Source organism: Ranitomeya variabilis, chromosome 2, assembly GCF_051348905.1.
Source record: "Ranitomeya variabilis isolate aRanVar5 chromosome 2, aRanVar5.hap1, whole genome shotgun sequence".
In the NCBI taxonomy this organism is placed as follows: domain Eukaryota; kingdom Metazoa; phylum Chordata; class Amphibia; order Anura; family Dendrobatidae; genus Ranitomeya; species Ranitomeya variabilis.
In genome coordinates this window covers 422,119,353-422,137,651 of record NC_135233.1, presented here as the reverse complement: position 1 = coordinate 422,137,651, position 18,299 = coordinate 422,119,353, and the positions used below count along the sequence as shown (strand labels likewise).

The 18,299-nt window shown below is 46.6% G+C and overlaps 1 protein-coding gene across 1 annotated transcript; it reads left to right on the top strand.

The window, feature by feature from the left end:
* The first annotated feature begins 576 nt into the window (after window positions 1–576).
* On the top strand, window positions 577–17,785 carry TMEM9B (TMEM9 domain family member B). Its single transcript, XM_077286635.1, has 5 exons — window positions 577–734; window positions 3,019–3,110; window positions 3,658–3,766; window positions 15,348–15,482; window positions 16,102–17,785. The coding sequence occupies exons 1-5, from the start codon at window positions 660–662 to the stop codon at window positions 16,255–16,257; spliced, it is 567 nt and encodes a 188-aa protein (XP_077142750.1). The 5' UTR covers window positions 577–659; the 3' UTR covers window positions 16,258–17,785.
* The last annotated feature ends 514 nt before the right edge of the window (window positions 17,786–18,299 follow it).

Sequence of the window (18,299 nt, the reverse complement as noted above, 5' to 3'; positions counted from 1 at the left end):
CCCTGCTTTCATTCCTCACCATTCCCAAGATCTCTGCTTGCTGTTGGTGACTGGAATCGTCTAGTTCTTTCCCAGAGGATTAAACCCTTCACAGCTAAGGGTCTGTCACACTTGTACCAGCAGCCCCATGTAAGGTCTGCACTTGCAGCCCCATGTAAGACCAGGTTCTCAAAGCACCGACAGCAAGAGATTATGAAAAGCAAAAAGTGAGAAAAGCCTAAACTACATTACACATTGCTGACACATCCAGTGGTCTAGCCTGAAGCTCGTGGGCCCCAATGCAGCAGCGCCAGGGGCCCCAGCACTGTTTCATAGTAATGGTCTCTTCATATAGGCCAAAGGGACGTTTCGGCTCCTCGGGCTCCAGTGCTCCCGCCGCCCCTGCAGTTCCTTCCACCCCTGGACACACAAACCAAAACCAGGGTCTCCTCACGTGAGTCCGGCGCTCACCATCCGCGCTCTGCGGCCTTCCCAGCTCCTGCGAGGCCAGACTCGTCCACCAGGGGGCGCACATGGGAGTGGAACTGTTCTGTAACTCCCAAGTCACCGGAAGGAAAGGAATTACTGTGCACACTGACCCGGAAGTCGGCCGGAAGTGGGGCGGCTCCTGTTGTGGTGGAGTCAGCTGACTGCAGGCTCAGGGCTGCCTAGGATCATTGATGATGGCGGCGATCCCCGCATACACCGCGGTGGTGATCCTGCTGCTGGCTACTGTGCACGGCTCTGAGGAGAAGGTGAGAGGAGGGGACCGGGGTCTGAGCAGGGGGGAAGCATGCGATCATATCTGTGTGTACGTCCTACAGAGATGTCCTGACACCCCCCAAATATGGACACAGCAACCGCGGAACATATGCAGACGCCCAAATATACACAATGACCCCATATATATGTACACACACAGTCACAGTGCAGACCCCCAAATATACACAATGACCATATATATGTATATATATATATACAAACACAAAGTCACAGCGCTGAATATATACACCTTATAATCACCGCTGACTCCTCCCCCACATAGTCCCAGATCACCGCTGACTCCTCCCCCACATAGTCCCAGATCACCGCTGACTCCTCCCCCGCATAGTCTCAGATCACCGCTGACTCCTCCCCCGCATAGTCCCAGATCACCGCTGACTCCTCCCCCGCATAGTCCCAGATCACCGCTGACTCCTCCCCTGCATAGTCCCAGATCACCGCTGACTCCTCCCCCGCATAGGCCCAGATCACCGCTGACTCCTCCCCCGCATAGTCTCAGATCACCGCTGACTCCTCCCCCGCATAGTCTCAGATCACCGCTGACTCCTCCCCTGCATAGTCCCAGATCACTGCAGACTCCTCCCCCGCATAGGCCCAGATCACCGCTGACTCCTCCCCCGCATAGTCTCAGATCACCGCTGACTCCTCCCCCACATAGTCCCAGATCACCGCTGACTCCTCCCCCACATAGTCCCAGATCACCGCTGACTCCTCCCCCGCATAGTCTCAGATCACCGCTGACTCCTCCCCCGCATAGTCCCAGATCACCGCTGACTCCTCCCCCGCATAGTCCCAGATCACCGCTGACTCCTCCCCTGCATAGTCCCAGATCACCGCTGACTCCTCCCCCGCATAGGCCCAGATCACCGCTGACTCCTCCCCCGCATAGTCTCAGATCACCGCTGACTCCTCCCCCGCATAGTCTCAGATCACCGCTGACTCCTCCCCTGCATAGTCCCAGATCACTGCAGACTCCTCCCCCGCATAGGCCCAAATCACCGCTGACTCCTCCCCCGCATAGTCTCAGATCACCGCTGACTCCTCCCCCACATAGTCCCAGATCACCGCTGACTCCTCCCCCACATAGTCCCAGATCACCGCTGACTCATCCCCCGCATAGTCTCAGATCACCGCTGACTCCTCCCCTGCATAGTCCCAGATCACCGCTGACTCCTCCCCCACATAGTCCCAGATCACCGCTGACTCCTCCCCCGCATAGTCTCAGATCACCCCTGACTCCTCCCCCGCATAGTCCCAGATCACTGCAGACTCCTCCCCCCGCATAGTCCCAGATCACCGCTGACTCCTCCCCCCACATAGTCCCAGATCACCACTGACTCCTCCCCCGCATAGTCCCAGATCACCGCTGACTCCTCCCCCCGCATAGTCCCAGATCACCGCTGACTCCTCCCCCGCATAGGCCCAGATCACTGCTGACTCCTCCCCCGCATAGTCCCAGATCACTGCTGACTCCTCCCCCGCATAGTCCCAGATCACTGCTGACTCCTCCCCCGCATAGTCCCAGATCACCGCTGACTCCTCCCCCGCATAGGCCCAGATCACCGCTGACTCCTCCCCCACATAGTCCCAGATCACCGCTGACTACTCCCCCGCATAGTCTCATATCACCGCTGACTCCTCCCCTGCATAGTCCCAGATCACTGCAGACTCCTCCCCCGCATAGTCCCAGATCACCGCTGACTCCTCCCCCGCATAGTCCCAGATCACCGCTGACTCCTCCCCCGCATAGGCCCAGATCACCGCTGACTCCTCCCCCCCGCATAGGCCCAGATCACCGCTGACTCCTCCCCCGCATAGTCCCAGATCACTGCTGACTCCTCCCCTGCATAGTCCCAGATCACTGCAGACTCCTCCCCCGCATAGTCCCAGATCACTGCAGACTCCTCCCCCGCATAGTCCCAGATCACCGCTGACTCCTCCCCCGCATAGTCCCAGATCACCGCTGACTCCTCCCCCGCATAGGCCCAGATCACCGCTGACTCCTCCCCCCGCATAGGCCCAGATCACCGCTGACTCCTCCCCCGCATAGTCCCAGATCACTGCTGACTCCTCCCCTGCATAGTCCCAGATCACTGCAGACTCCTCCCCCGCATAGTCCCAGATCACTGCAGACTCCTCCCCCGCATAGGCCCAGATCACCGCTGACTCCTCCCCCGCATAGTCCCAGATCACTGCTGACTCCTCCCCCGCATAGTCCCAGATCACCACGGTGTAATTGTTTTCATTGGTTCCCAGAATTCTGAGGACGTACGCTGTAAATGTATCTGTCCCCCCTACAAGGACAAGCCGGGGAATATCTTCAACCGGAACGTGACGCAGAAGGACTGGTCAGTGCCACTTCTTGTGCCGGTTACCGCTGAGCTCCATGAACTGTTGACAGAATGTAGAGTCTGGCGCCGAACCACAGAGAGAACACCATTAGATCACTGCTTGCAGTCAGTGAATAGATACATTCACTTTAAAGAGTTTAAAAACAAGAAGACACCACGTTCTGCTCATAGCTTGTTACAATGTGTCAGCGTAGCCAAGAGCCTGGAGTCCAGCACAAGTGTGTGATGCTGTGTACAGATCAGAGGATCGTCTGCACTGATACATTGTAACAACAGCAGGTTTATTAGTGGAGACAAGAATGGTTCTATAGCAGAAATCACCGCCTTTGTTTATACTTGTCGCTTATCTGAGCTGTTCTTTATATGGCAGGTAATAGGGGGGCAGACATGAAGCCCCCGCACTAACGGGATTTGTGGGGGATTAGCTGATATTACCGTCCTCTCATATACAAGCAGCAGAGAATTTGCCACCCAGAATAAAATAAAAGTGTATTTTTTGTGTGTAAATCAGTTGATAATTGTGTTTCTGTTCTCCTGGTTGCAGCGATTGCCTCCATGTTGTCAGCCCCATGCCTGTGCCGGGAGCGGACGTGGAAGCGTATTGTCTGCGCTGTGAATGTAAATATGAGGAGAGGAGCTCCGTCACCATCAAGGTGAGACACCGCTGCAGACGATCGTGTACATTAGATACCTGACCTGTGGACCTATCTCCCTTACACATGCACGCGGTACAGCGACGCATACATGTGTCCTCAGCCGGAGGCCATTGCTACACTCCTCTAATGGTGACCTACAGTCATGGCCAAAAGTATTGACACCCCTGCAATTCTGTCAGATTATACTCAGTTTCTTCCTGAAAATGATTGCAAACACAAATTCTTTGGTATTATTATCTTCATTTAATTTGTCTTAAATGAAAAAAACACAAAAGAGAATGAAGCAAAAAGCAAAACACTGATCATTTCACACAAAACTCCAAAAATGGGCCAGACAAAAGTATTGGCACCCTCAGCCTAATACCTGGTTGCACAACCTTTAGCCAACATAACTGCTACCAACCGCTTCCGGTAACCATCAATGAGTTTCTTACAATGCTCTGCTGGAATTTTAGACCATTCTTCTTTGACAAACTGCTCCAGGTCCCTGATATTTGAAGGGTGCCTTCTCCAAACTGCCATTTTTAGATCTCTCCACAGGTGTTCTATGGGATTCAGGTCTGGACTCATTGCTGGCCACCTTAGAAGTCTCCAGTGCTTTCTCTCAAACCATTTTCTAGTGCTTTTTGAAGTGTGTTTTGGGTCATTGTCCTGCTGGAAGACCCATGACCTCTGAGGGAGACCCAGCTTTCTCACACTGGGCCCTACATTATGCTGCAAAATTTGTTACTAGTCTTCAGACTTCATAATGCCATGCACACGGTCAAGCAGTCCAGTGCCAGAGGCAGCAAAGCAACCCCAAAACATCAGGGAACCTCCACCATGTTTGACTGTAGGGACCGTGTTCTTTTCTTCGAATGCCTCTTTTTTTCTCCTGTAAACTCTATGTTGATGCCTTTGCCCAAAAAGCTCTACTTTTGTCTCATCTGACCAGAGAACATTCTTCCAAAACGTTTTAGGCTTTTTCAGGTAAGTTTTGGCAAACTCCAGCCTGGCTTTTTTATGTGTTGGGGTAAGAAGTGGGGTCTTCCTGGGTCTCCTACCATACAGTCCCTTTTCATTCAGACGCCGACGGAGAGTACGGGTTGACACTATTGTACCCTCGGACTGCAGGGCAGCTTGAACTTTTTTGGATGTTAGTCGAGGTTCTTTATCCAACATCCGCACAATCTTGCGTTGAAATCTCTTGTCAATTTTTCTTTTCCGTCCACATGTAGGGAGATTAGCCACAGTGCCATGGGCTTTACACTTCTTGATGACACTGCGCACGGTAGACACAGGAACATTCAGGTCTTTGGAGATGGACTTGTAGCCTTGAGATTGCTCATGCTTCCTCACAATTTGGTTTCTCAAGTCCTCAGACAGTTCTTTGGTCTTCTTTCTTTTCTCCATGCTCAATGTAGTACACACAAGGACACGGGACAGAGGTTGAGTCAACTTTAATCCATGTCAACTGGCTGCAAGTGTGATTTAGTTATTGCCAACACCTGTTAGGTGCCACAGGTAAGTTACAGGTGCTGTTAATTACACAAATTAGAGAAGCATCACATGATTTTTCGAACAGTGCCAATACTTTTGTTGTCCACCCCCTTTTTTATGTTTGGTGTGGAATTATATCCAATTTGGCTTTAGGACAATTCTTTTTGTGTTTTTTTTCATTTAAGACAAATTAAATGAAGATAATAATACCAGAGAATTTGTGTTTGCAATCATTTTCAGGAAGAAACTGAGTATTATCTGACAGAATTGCAGGGGTGTCAATACTTTTGGCCATGACTGTATATTCCATCATACGGCTGACATGTTAGCGGGAGAGTACAGACACATCTATACAAATCTAGTATTGGAAAATCAGAAATAACTGATAGCTGCACTCACTATTCTGCTGCTGCAGTCACTGTGTACATACATTACATTACTGATGCTGAGTTACATCCTGTATTATACCCCAGAGCTGCACTCACTATTCTGCTGGTGCAGTCACTCTGTACATACATTACATTACTGATCCTGAGTTACCTCCTGTATTATACTCCAGAGCTGCACTCACTATTCTGCTGGTGCAGTCACTGTGTACATACATTATTGATCCTGAGTTACATCCTGTATTATACTCCAGAGCTGCACTCACTATTCTGCTGGTGCAGTCACTGTGTACATACATTACATTACTGATCCTGAGTTACACCCTGTATTATACCCCAGAGCTGCACTCACTATTCTGCTGGTGCAGTCACTGTGTACATACATTACTGATCCTGAGTTACAACCTGTATTATACCCCAGAGCTGCACTCACTATTCTGCTGGTGCAGTCACTCTGTACATACATTACATTACTGATCCTGAGTTACCTCCTGTATTATACCCCAGAGCTGCACTCACTATTCTGCTGGTGCAGTCACTGTGTACATACATTACATTACTGATCCTGAGTTACATCCTGTATTATACTCCAGAGCTGCACTCACTATTCTGCTGGTGCAGTCACTCTGTACATACATTACATTACTGATCCTGAGTTACCTCCTGTATTATACCCCAGAGCTGCACTTACTATTCTGCTGGTGCAGTCACTGTGTACATACATTACATTACTGATCCTGAGTTACATCCTGTATTATACTCCAGAGCTGCACTCACTATTCTGCTGCTGCAGTCACTGTGTACATACATTACATTACTGATGCTGAGTTACATCCTGTATTATACCCCAGAGCTGCACTCACTATTCTGCTGGTGCAGTCACTGTGTACATACATTACATTACTGATCCTGAGTTACATCCTGTATTATACTCCAGAGCTGCACTCACTATTCTGCTGCTGCAGTCACTGTGTACATACATTACATTACTGATGCTGAGTTACATCCTGTATTATACCCCAGAGCTGCACTCACTATTCTGCTGGTGCAGTCACTGTGTACATACATTACATTACTGATCCTGAGTTACATCCTGTATTATACTCCAGAGCTGCACTCACTATTCTGCTGCTGCAGTCACTGTGTACATACATTACATTACTGATGCTGAGTTACATCCTGTATTATACCCCAGAGCTGCACTCACTATTCTGCTGGTGCAGTCACTGTGTACATACATTACATTACTGATCCTGAGTTACATCCTGTATTACAGGTCCTTCTCAAAAAATTAGCATATAGTGTTAAATTTCATTATTTACCATAATGTAATGATTACAATTAAACTTTCATATATTATAGATTCATTATCCACCAACTGAAATTTGTCAGGTCTTTTATTGTTTTAATACTGATGATTTTGGCATACAACTCCTGATAACCCAAAAAACCTGTCTCAATAAATTAGCATATCAAGAAAAGGTTCTCTAAACGACCTATTACCCTAATCTTCTGAATCAACTAATTAACTCTAAACACATGCAAAAGATACCTGAGGCTTTTAAAAACTCCCTGCCTGGTTCATTACTCAAAACCCCCATCATGGGTAAGACTAGCGACCTGACAGATGTCAAGAAGGCCATCATTGACACCCTCAAGCAAGAGGGTAAGACCCAGAAATAAATTTCTCAACAAATAGGCTGTTCCCAGAGTGCTGTATCAAGGCACCTCAATGGTAAGTCTGTTGGAAGGAAACAATGTGGCAGAAAACGCTGTACAACGAGAAGAGGTGACCGGACCCTGAGGAAGATTGTGGAGAAGGACCGATTCCAGACCTTGGGGAACCTGAGGAAGCAGTGGACTGAGTCTGGTGTGGAAACATCCAGAGCCACCGTGCACAGGCGTGTGCAGGAAATGGGCTACAGGTGCCGCATTCCCCAGGTAAAGCCACTTTTGAACCATAAACAGCGGCAGAAGCGCCTGACCTGGGCTACAGAGAAGCAGCACTGGACTGTTGCTAAGTGGTCCCAAGTACTTTTTTCTGATGAAAGCAAATTTTGCATGTCATTCGGAAATCAAGGTGCCAGAGTCTGGAGGAACACTGGGGAGAAGGAAATGCCAAAATGCCTGAAGTCCAGTGTCAAGTACCCACAGTCAGTGATGGTGTGGGGTGCCATGTCAGCTGCTGGTGTTGGTCCACTGTGTTTCATCAAGGGCAGGGTCAATGCAGCTAGCTATCAGGAGATTTTGGAGCACTTCATGCTTCCATCGGCTGAAATGCTTTATGGAGATGAAGATTTCATTTTTCAGCACGACCTGGCACCTGCTCACAGTGCCAAAACCACTGGTAAATGGTTTACTGACCATGGTATTACTGTGCTCAATTGGCCTGCCAACTCTCCTGACCTGAACCCCATAGAGAATCTGTGGGATATTGTGAAGAGAAAGTTGAGAGACGCAAGACCCAACACTCTGGATGAGCTTAAGGCCGCTATTGAAGCATCCTGGGCCTCCATAACATCTCAGCAGTGTCACAGGCTGATTGCCTCCATGCCACGCCGCATTGAAGCAGTCATTTCTGCCAAAGGATTCCCGACCAAGTATTGAGTGCATAACTGAACATTATTATTTGATGGTTTTTTTGTTTGTTATTAAAAAACACTTTTATTTGATTGGACGGGTGAAATATGCTAATTTATTGAGACAGGTTTTTTGGGTTATCAGGAGTTGTATGCCAAAATCATCAGTATTAAAACAATAAAAGACCTGACAAATTTCAGTTGGTGGATAATGAATCTATAATATATGAAAGTTTAATTGTAATCATTACATTATGGTAAATAAAGAAATTTAACACTATATGCTAATTTTTTGAGAAGGACCTGTATACTCCAGAGCTGCACTCACTATTCTGCTGCTGCAGTCACTGTGTACATACATTACATTACTGATGCTGAGTTACATCCTGTATTATACCCCAGAGCTGCACTCACTATTCTGCTGGTGCAGTCACTGTGTACATACATTACATTACTGATCCTGAGTTACATCCTGTATTATACTCCAGAGCTGCACTCACTATTCTGCTGCTGCAGTCTCTGTGTACATACATTACATTACTGATGCTGAGTTACATCCTGTATTATACCCCAGAGCTGCACTCACTATTCTGCTGGTGCAGTCACTCTGTACATACATTACATTACTGATCCTGAGTTACCTCCTGTATTATACCCCAGAGCTGTACTCAATATTCTGCTGGTGCAGTGACTGTGTACATACATTACATTACTGATCCTGAGTTACATCCTGTATTATACTCCAGAGCTGCACTCACTATTCTGCTGCTGCAGTCACTGTGTACATACATTACATTACTGATGCTGAGTTACATCCTGTATTATACCCCAGAGCTGCACTCACTATTCTGCTGGTGCAGTCACTCTGTACATACATTACATTACTGATCCTGAGTTACCTCCTGTATTATACCCCAGAGCTGCACTTGCTATTCTGCTGGTGCAGTCACTGTGTACATACATTACATTACTGATCCTGAGTTACATCCTGTATTATACTCCAGAGCTGCACTCACTATTCTGCTGCTGCAGTCACTGTGTACATACATTACATTACTGATGCTGAGTTACCTCCTGTATTATACCCCAGAGCTGCACTCACTATTCTGCTGGTGCAGTCACTGTGTACATACATTACATTACTGATCCTGAGTTACATCCTGTATTATACTCCAGAGCTGCACTCACTATTCTGCTGCTGCAGTCACTGTGTACATACATTACATTACTGATGCTGAGTTACATCCTGTATTATACCCCAGAGCTGCACTCACTATTCTGCTGGTGCAGTCACTGTGTACATACATTACATTACTGATCCTGAGTTACATCCTGTATTATACTCCAGAGCTGCACTCACTATTCTGCTGCTGCAGTCACTGTGTACATACATTACATTACTGATGCTGAGTTACATCCTGTATTATACCTCAGAGCTGCACTCATATTCTGCTGGTGCAGTCACTGTGTACATACATTACATTACTGATCCTGAGTTACATCCTGTATTATACTCCAGAGCTGCACTCACTATTCTGCTGCTGCAGTCACTGTGTACATACATTACATTACTGATGCTGAGTTACATCCTGTATTATACCCCAGAGCTGCACTCACTATTCTGCTGGTGCAGTCACTGTGTACATACATTACATTACTGATCCTGAGTTACATCCTGTATTATACTCCAGAGCTGCACTCACTATTCTGCTGCTGCAGTCACTGTGTACATACATTACATTACTGATGCTGAGTTACATCCTGTATTATACCCCAGAGCTGTACTCACTATTCTGCTGCTGCAGTCACTGTGTACATACATTACATTAGTAATCCTGAGTTACATCCTGTATTATACTCCAGAGCTGCACTCACTATTCTGCTGGTACAGTCACTGTGTACATACATTACATTAGTGATCCTGAGTTAAATCCTGTATTATACTCCAGAGCTGCACTCACTATTCTGCTGGTGCAGTCACTGTGTATATACATTACTGATCCTGAGTTACATCCTGTATTATACCCCAGAGCTGCACTCACTATTCTGCTGGTGCAATCGCTGTGTACATACATTACATTACTGATCCTGAGTTACATCCTGTATTATACTCCAGAGCTGAACTCACTATTCAGCTGATGCAGTCGCCGTGTACATACATTACATTACTGATCCTGAGTTACATCCTGTATTATACCCCAGAGCTGCTCTCACTATTCTGCTGGTGCAGTCAATGTGTACATACAGTACATTACTGATCCTGAGTTACCTCCTGTATTTTACCCCAGAGCTGCACTCACTATTATGCTGGTGCAGTCACTGGGTACATACATTATTGATCCTGAGTTACATCCTGTATTATATTCCAGAGCTGCACTCATTATTCTGCTGGTGCAGTCACTGTGTACATACATTACATTACTGATCCTGAGTTACCTCCTGTATTTTACCCCAGAGCTGCACTCACTATTATGCTGGTGCAGTCACTGTGTACATACATTACATTACTGATCCTGAGTTACAACCTGTATTATACCCCAGAGCTGCACTCACTATTATGCTGGTGCAGTCACTGGGTACATACATTATTGATCCTGAGTTACATCCTGTATTATATTCCAGAGCTGCACTCATTATTCTGCTGGTGCAGTCACTGTGTACATACATTACATTACTGATCCTGAGTTACCTCCTGTATTTTACCCCAGAGCTGCACTCACTATTCTGCTGGTGCAGTCACTGTGTACATACATTACATTACTGATGCTGAGTTACATCCTGTATTATACCCCAGAGCTGCACTCATTATTCTGCTGGTGCAGTCACTGTGTACATACATTACATTACTGATCCTGAGTTACAACCTGTATTATACCCCAGAGCTGCACTCACTATTCTGCTGGTGCAGTCACTGTGTACATACATTACATTAATGATCCTGAGTTACATCCTGTATTACACTCCAGAGCTCCACTCATTATTCCGCTGGTGCAGTCACTGTGGACATTCATTACTGATCCTGAGTTCCATCCTGTATTATACCCCAGAGCTGCACTCACTATTCTGCTGGTGCAGTCACTGTGTACATACATTACATTACTGATCCTGAGTTACATCCTGTACTAAACTCCAGAGCTGCACTCATTATTCTGCTGGTGCAGTCACTGTGTACATACATCACATTACTGATCCTGAGTTACATCCTGTATTATACTCCAGAGCTGCACTCCTTATTATGCTGGTGCAGTCACTGTGTACATACATTACATTACTGATGCTGAGTTACAACCTGTATTATACCCCAGAGCTGCACTCACTATTCTGCTGGTGCAGTCACTGTGTACATACATTACATTAATGATCCTGAGTTACATCCTGTATTATACTCCAGAGCTGCACTCATTATTCTGCTGGTGCAGTCACTGTGTACATACATTACTGATCCTGAGTTCCATCCTGTATTATACCCCAGAGCTGCACTCACTATTCTGCTGGTGCAGTCACTGTGTACATACATTACATTACTGATCCTGAGTTCCATCCTGTATTATACCCCAGAGCTGCACTCACTATTCTGCTGGTGCAGTCACTGTGTACATACATTACATTACTGATCCTGAGTTACATCCTGTATTATACCCCAGAGCTGCACTCACTATCCTGCTGGTGCAGTCACTGTGTACATACATTACTGATCCTGAGTTACATCCTGTATTATACTCCAGAGCTGCACTCACTATTCTGCTGGTGCAGTCACTGTGTACATACATTACATTACTGATCCTGAGTTACATCCTGTATTATACCCCAGAGCTGCACTCACTATCCTGCTGGTGCAGTCACTGTGTACATACATTACTGATCCTGAGTTACATTCTGTATTATACCCCAGAGCTGCACTCACTATTCTGCTGGTGCAGTCACTGTGTACATACATTACATTACTGATCCTGAGTTACATCCTTTATTATACCCCAGAGCTGCACTCACTATTCTGCTGGTACAGTCACTGTGTACATACATTACATTACTGATCCTGAGTTAAATCCTGTATTATACTCCAGGGCTGCACTCACTGTTCTGATGTTGCGGTCACTGTGTGCATACACTACACTAGTGATCCTGAGTTACCTCCTGTATTATACCCCAGAGCTGCGATCACTATTCTGCTGGTGCAGTCACTGTGTACATACATTATTGATCCTGAGTTACATCCTGTATTATACTCCAGAGCTGCACTCATTATTCTGCTGGTGCAGTCACTGTGTACATACATCACATTACTGATCCCGAGTTACATCCTGTAATATACCCCAGAGCTGCACTCACTATTCTGCTGGTGCAGTCACTGTGTACATACATTACATTACTGATGCTGAGTTACAACCTGTATTATACCCCAGAGCTGCACTCACTATTCTGCTGGTGCAGTCACTGTGTACATACATTACATTAATGATCCTGAGTTACATCCTGTATTATACTCCAGAGCTGCACTCACTATTCTGCTGGTGCAGTCACTGTGTACATACATTACATTACTGATCCTGAGTTACCTCCTGTATTTTACCCCAGAGCTGCACTCGCTATTATGCTGGTGCAGTCACTGTGTACATACATTACATTACTGATCCTGAGTTACATCCTGTATTATACTCCAGAGCTGCACTCATTATTCTGCTGGTGCAGTCACTGTGTACATACATCACATTACTGATCCCGAGTTAAATCCTGTAATATACTCCAGAGCTGCACTCATTATTCTGCTGGTGCAGTCACTGTGTACATACATTACATTACTGATGCTGAGTTACAACCTGTATTATACCCCAGAGCTGCACTCACTATTCTGCTGGTGCAGTCACTGTGTACATACATTAAATTAATGATCCTGAGTTACATCCTGTATTATACTCCAGAGCTGCACTCATTTTTCCGCTGGTGCAGTCACTGTGTACATACATTACTGATCCTGAGTTCCATCCTGTATTATACCCCAGAGCTGCACTCACTATTCTGCTGGTGCAGTCACTGTGTACATACATTACATTACTGATCCTGAGTTCCATCCTGTATTATACCCCAGAGCTGCACTCACTATTCTGCTGGTGCAGTCACTGTGTACATACATTACATTACTGATCCTGAGTTACATCCTGTATTATACCCCAGAGCTGCACTCACTATCCTGCTGGTGCAGTCACTGTGTACATACATTACATTACTGATCCTGAGTTACAACCTGTATTATACCCCAGAGCTGCACTCACTATTCTGCTGGTGCAGTCACTGTGTACATACATTACATTAATGATCCTGAGTTACATCCTGTATTATACTCCAGAGCTGCACTCATTATTCCGCTGGTGCAGTCACTGTGTACATACATTACTGATCCTGAGTTCCATCTTGTATTATACCCCAGAGCTGCACTCACTATTCTGCTGGTGCAGTCACTGTGTACATACATTACATTACTGATCCTAAGTTACATCCTGTATTATACCCCAGAGCTGCACTCACTATCCTGCTGGTGCAGTCACTGTGTACATACATTACTGATCCTGAGTTACATCCTGTATTATACTCCAGAGCTGCACTCACTATTCTGCTGGTGCAGTCACTGTGTATTTATGTTACATTACTGATCCTGAGTTACATTCTGTATTATACTCCAGAGCTGCACTCACTATTCTGCTGGTGCAGTCACTGTGTACATACATTACATTACTGATCCTGAGTTCCATCCTGTATTATACCCCAGAGCTGCACTCACTATTCTGCTGGTGCAGTCACTGTGTACATACATTACATAACTGATCCTGAGTTACATCCTGTATTATACCCCAGAGCTGCACTCACTATCCTGCTGGTGCAGTCACTGTGTACATACATTACATTACTGATCCTGAGTTACCTCCTGTATTATACTCCAGAGCTGCACTCACTATTCTGCTGGTACAGTCACTGTGTACATACATTACTGATCCTGAGTTACATCCTGTATTATACCCCAGAGCTGCACTCACTATCCTGCTGGTGCAGTCACTGTGTACATACATTACATTAATGATCCTGAGTTACAACCTGTATTATACCCCAGAGCTGCACTCACTATCCTGCTGGTGCAGTCACTGTGTACATACATTACTGATCCTGAGTTACATCCTGTATTATACTCCAGAGCTGCACTCACTATTCTGCTGGTGCAGTCACTGTGTATTTGTTACATTACTGATCCTGAGTTACATTCTGTATTATACTCCAGAGCTGCACTCACTATTCTGCTGGTGCAGTCACTGTGTACATACATTACATTACTGATCCTGAGTTCCATCCTGTATTATACCCCAGAGCTGCACTCACTATTCTGCTGGTGCAGTCACTGTGTACATACATTACATTACTGATCCTGAGTTACATCCTGTATTATACCCCAGAGCTGCACTCACTATCCTGCTGGTGCAGTCACTGTGTACATACATTACATTACTGATCCTGAGTTACCTCCTGTATTATACTCCAGAGCTGCACTCACTATTCTGCTGGTACAGTCACTGTGTACATACATTACTGATCCTGAGTTACATCCTGTATTATACCCCAGAGCTGCACTCACTATCCTGCTGGTGCAGTCACTGTGTACATACATTACATTAATGATCCTGAGTTACAACCTGTATTATACCCCAGAGCTGCACTCACTATTCTGCTGGTGCAGTCACTGTGTACATACATTACATTACTGATCCTGAGTTACAACCTGTATTATACCCCAGAGCTGCACTCACTATTCTGCTGGTGGAGTCACTGTGTACATACATTACATTACTGATCCTTAGTTCCATCCTGTATTATACCCCAGAGCTGCACTCACTATTCTGCTGGTGCAGTCACTGTGTACATACATTACATTACTAATCCTGAGTTCTATCCTGTATTATACCCCAGAGCTGCACTCACTATCCTGCTGGTGCAGTCACTGTGTATATATGTTACATTACTGATCCTGAGTTATTTCCTGTATTATACCCCGGAGCTGCACTCACTATTCTGCTGGTGCAGTCACTGTGCACATACGTTGCTTATCCTGTATTATACTCCAGAGCTGCACTCGGTTCTTGTCCTCCGCAGGTGACGATCATCATTTACCTGTCCATCCTCGGCCTCCTCCTGCTGTACATGGTGTACCTGACCCTGGTGGAGCCCATGTTGAAGAGACGTCTCTTTGGTCACTCTCAGCTGATACAGAATGATGAAGATGTTGGGGTGAGTTTGGACACCTGCACTGCGGCTCCATCGGGGGGCGCTCCTCCACATAGTGGGGATTTGTGGCACACATCAGCATTATGGGAGCACTATGGCCATACTTGGTGATCGGCATTTTTGGTGGCTTTATCTCCCCGTCATACACAAACACCCCCACACAATAGCGCCTGTTTACACAGCAGAGCTGATGAGTGCTGAGCGTAACGCTGCGGTTGCTCCACGTCGGCTCTGGCTCCAGCTCTCGGCGTTCATGTTGATTACTATAACAGAGGGGTAACCTGATCCGTCTGCTCAATGCCCGGCAGCTGCCGCGTGTTGTATAAACACATAGTGACAATGGCGAGTCACCAATATCCCGGCGTCATTGTCCGGATGGTATCTGGTGGCGGTCTACATCAGGAGAGCTAACACTTTTTAGTGTCCGTGAGCAGACGGACGGAGATCTGGTTCTCAGCGCTCTCGGCTATGTGAGCAGGACAAGAGCCGCCCCTGGCTTCATTCACTGACTGGTCGCAGAGCTCCTATCCTCAGTCTGTTAGTAATCTCCTGACCTTTTCACTCGGTGCGGTGTTTCCGGATGACGCCTCCGTGATGCACATTCTGGCTTTTTATCTTTCAGGATCACCAGCCTTTCGCTAACGCCCACGATGTGCTGGCCCGATCCAGGAGCCGCGCCAACGTGCTGAACAAGGTGGAATACGCTCAGCAGCGCTGGAAGTTACAAGTGCAAGAACAGCGCAAGTCCGTGTTTGACCGCCACGTGGTGCTGAGCTAATCAGAGGAAGGCCGACACAGCAATCAGGACTCCACCATGGTACCGCTGCGGCGTCTGCACTGGTGGGTCTCTGGACTCCTCGGCATTGTGCAGGACCCCGTAACACGCAGGTTCCTGGTTAGTGACCACAATGTAAATACAGATGATCCTACTAATAAAATGGTTAATATGTTCTGTCGCTGCCGCGGACGTCATTACGTGTTTATATTCCCACATCCGCTCTTGTCACTGTGATTCCTGCATCGTCAGTAACTGAAGGACTTACATATCCTCCGGCACTGGACTGTCGGATCCCTTCTCATCGCTGATTAATGGGTGATCGATCGGATCATATATAGAGGACCCCATACCCCTGATGTAATCATCGGCAAGACCCCCGATTATTGCATGCTCCGCGGCATTCTGCGTCCCATCACAGGTTCTGTATTTGTAGTGCATGTCTGCACAGGGGCAGAGAACACACAGGACACCGCTGTAAAACTGGAGAGAACGTTACTATCACCATTACCCGATTCTGCCATCTTCAGGTCGTGATTGTTATTGCAGCAAAGCTTTCTATAAGTGAGCGGGGCTGAGCTGCAGTACCGCAAACAACCTTCGGACGGGGGGAGGGTGCTGATTTGGAGAAGAGTAGCCATCCTTCTCTAATCCTGAACCTCCCCTTTTATGATTGTTCTGCAACTTCCTTTTTTTACCACTGAAGAACTCTGCTTGCTTCCTGTGAATTGCTAAATTTTTTTGTTCCACTGTAATTCCATGGTTTCGCAGCTGGAGGTTTGTTACAGTGTTGCCTCTATGAGATGAACACAAATCTCGGTACTCTCTTGAACTCCAGGCTGATGGTTATTATCTACAATGACACATTGTAACAAGTCCATACGCAGGTCGTGCAGGATCAGTCTTCAGCCTCCGGATGTTTGTTACAGTGTGTCAGTGCAGGCGGCTTCACCTGAGGTTAGCACATATCTCTGTTCTGTCTTGTGCTCCAGGATGACGTTGTTATCTGCACTTATACATTGTAACAAACCCTCAGCTTAAAACGTTAACAAGTAAAAATAGAAAGTTGCCGTTTATAGTTATTTGCACTGGACAGGATGAGGCGTTAGCGCCTGATGTACGATGATCGCTGTGATCAGGTGCTGGACTGGAACGGTCGCCCCAGGATTGGTGGTATAATAGCGGCGTCCTGTGGATCCGGTCACCTCATTGGTCCGTGCAGGATGAGATCACCACGGCAGTTCTAGTGTTCGGTGTCTGCACAGGAACGTCTGACATCAGAGAACATCAGCCGTGCTGGGCTTGAGCCTGATCTGCGCAGGTCGGCGTCCTAGACATTCCCCTCAGACCATGGAACTACAGCTCTGGCTGCCAGATGTGAGTAGTAGTTTAATGATGGAAGGGGTGATGCAAGTTTCTCTGACTCCACAGCCGGTGACCTCCTCTGTGGCCATCTTTGTTTTGAAGCTGAATTTACTTGTTCAGATTTTTGTATGTTGATATTGTAAAATAAATACTGAGTTCTCCCAAGTATTGTGTCCAGATCTTCTGCCTCGCTCCTCGTGTATTATCTGAATCTTCTGCAGCGCTCCTCCTACATTATCTGAATCTTCTGCCTCGCTCCTCCTGTATTATCTGAATCTTCTGCAGCGCTCCTCCTGTGTTATCTGAATCTTCTGCAGCGCTCCTCCTACATTATCTGAATCTTCTGCAGCGCTCCTGGTGCATTATCTGAATCTTCTGCAGCTCTCTTCGTGTGTTATCTGAATATTCTGCAGTGCTCCTGCTGTATTATCTGAATCTTCTGCAGCGCTCCTCCTACATTATCTGAATCTTCTGCAGCGCTCCTCCTACATTATCTGAATCTTCTGCAGCGCTCCTCGTACATTATCTGAATCTTCTGCAGCGCTCCTACATTATCTGAATCTTCTGCAGCGCTCCTACATTATGTAAACATTTGCAGCTCTCCTACATTATCTGAATCTTCTGCAGCGCTCCTCCTACATTATCTGAATCTTCTGCAGCGCTCCTCGTGCATTATCTGA

Bases quoted from the DNA above. Each gene is read 5' to 3' on its own strand.
- TMEM9B (XM_077286635.1), top strand. From the start codon at position 660: ATGATGGCGGCGATCCCCGCATACACCGCGGTGGTGATCCTGCTGCTG. The intron at 3,767-15,347 runs GTGAGACACCGC...TGTCCTCCGCAG, and splicing joins GGAGCTCCGTCACCATCAAG to GTGACGATCATCATTTACCT. The intron at 15,483-16,101 runs GTGAGTTTGGAC...TTTATCTTTCAG, and splicing joins AGAATGATGAAGATGTTGGG to GATCACCAGCCTTTCGCTAA.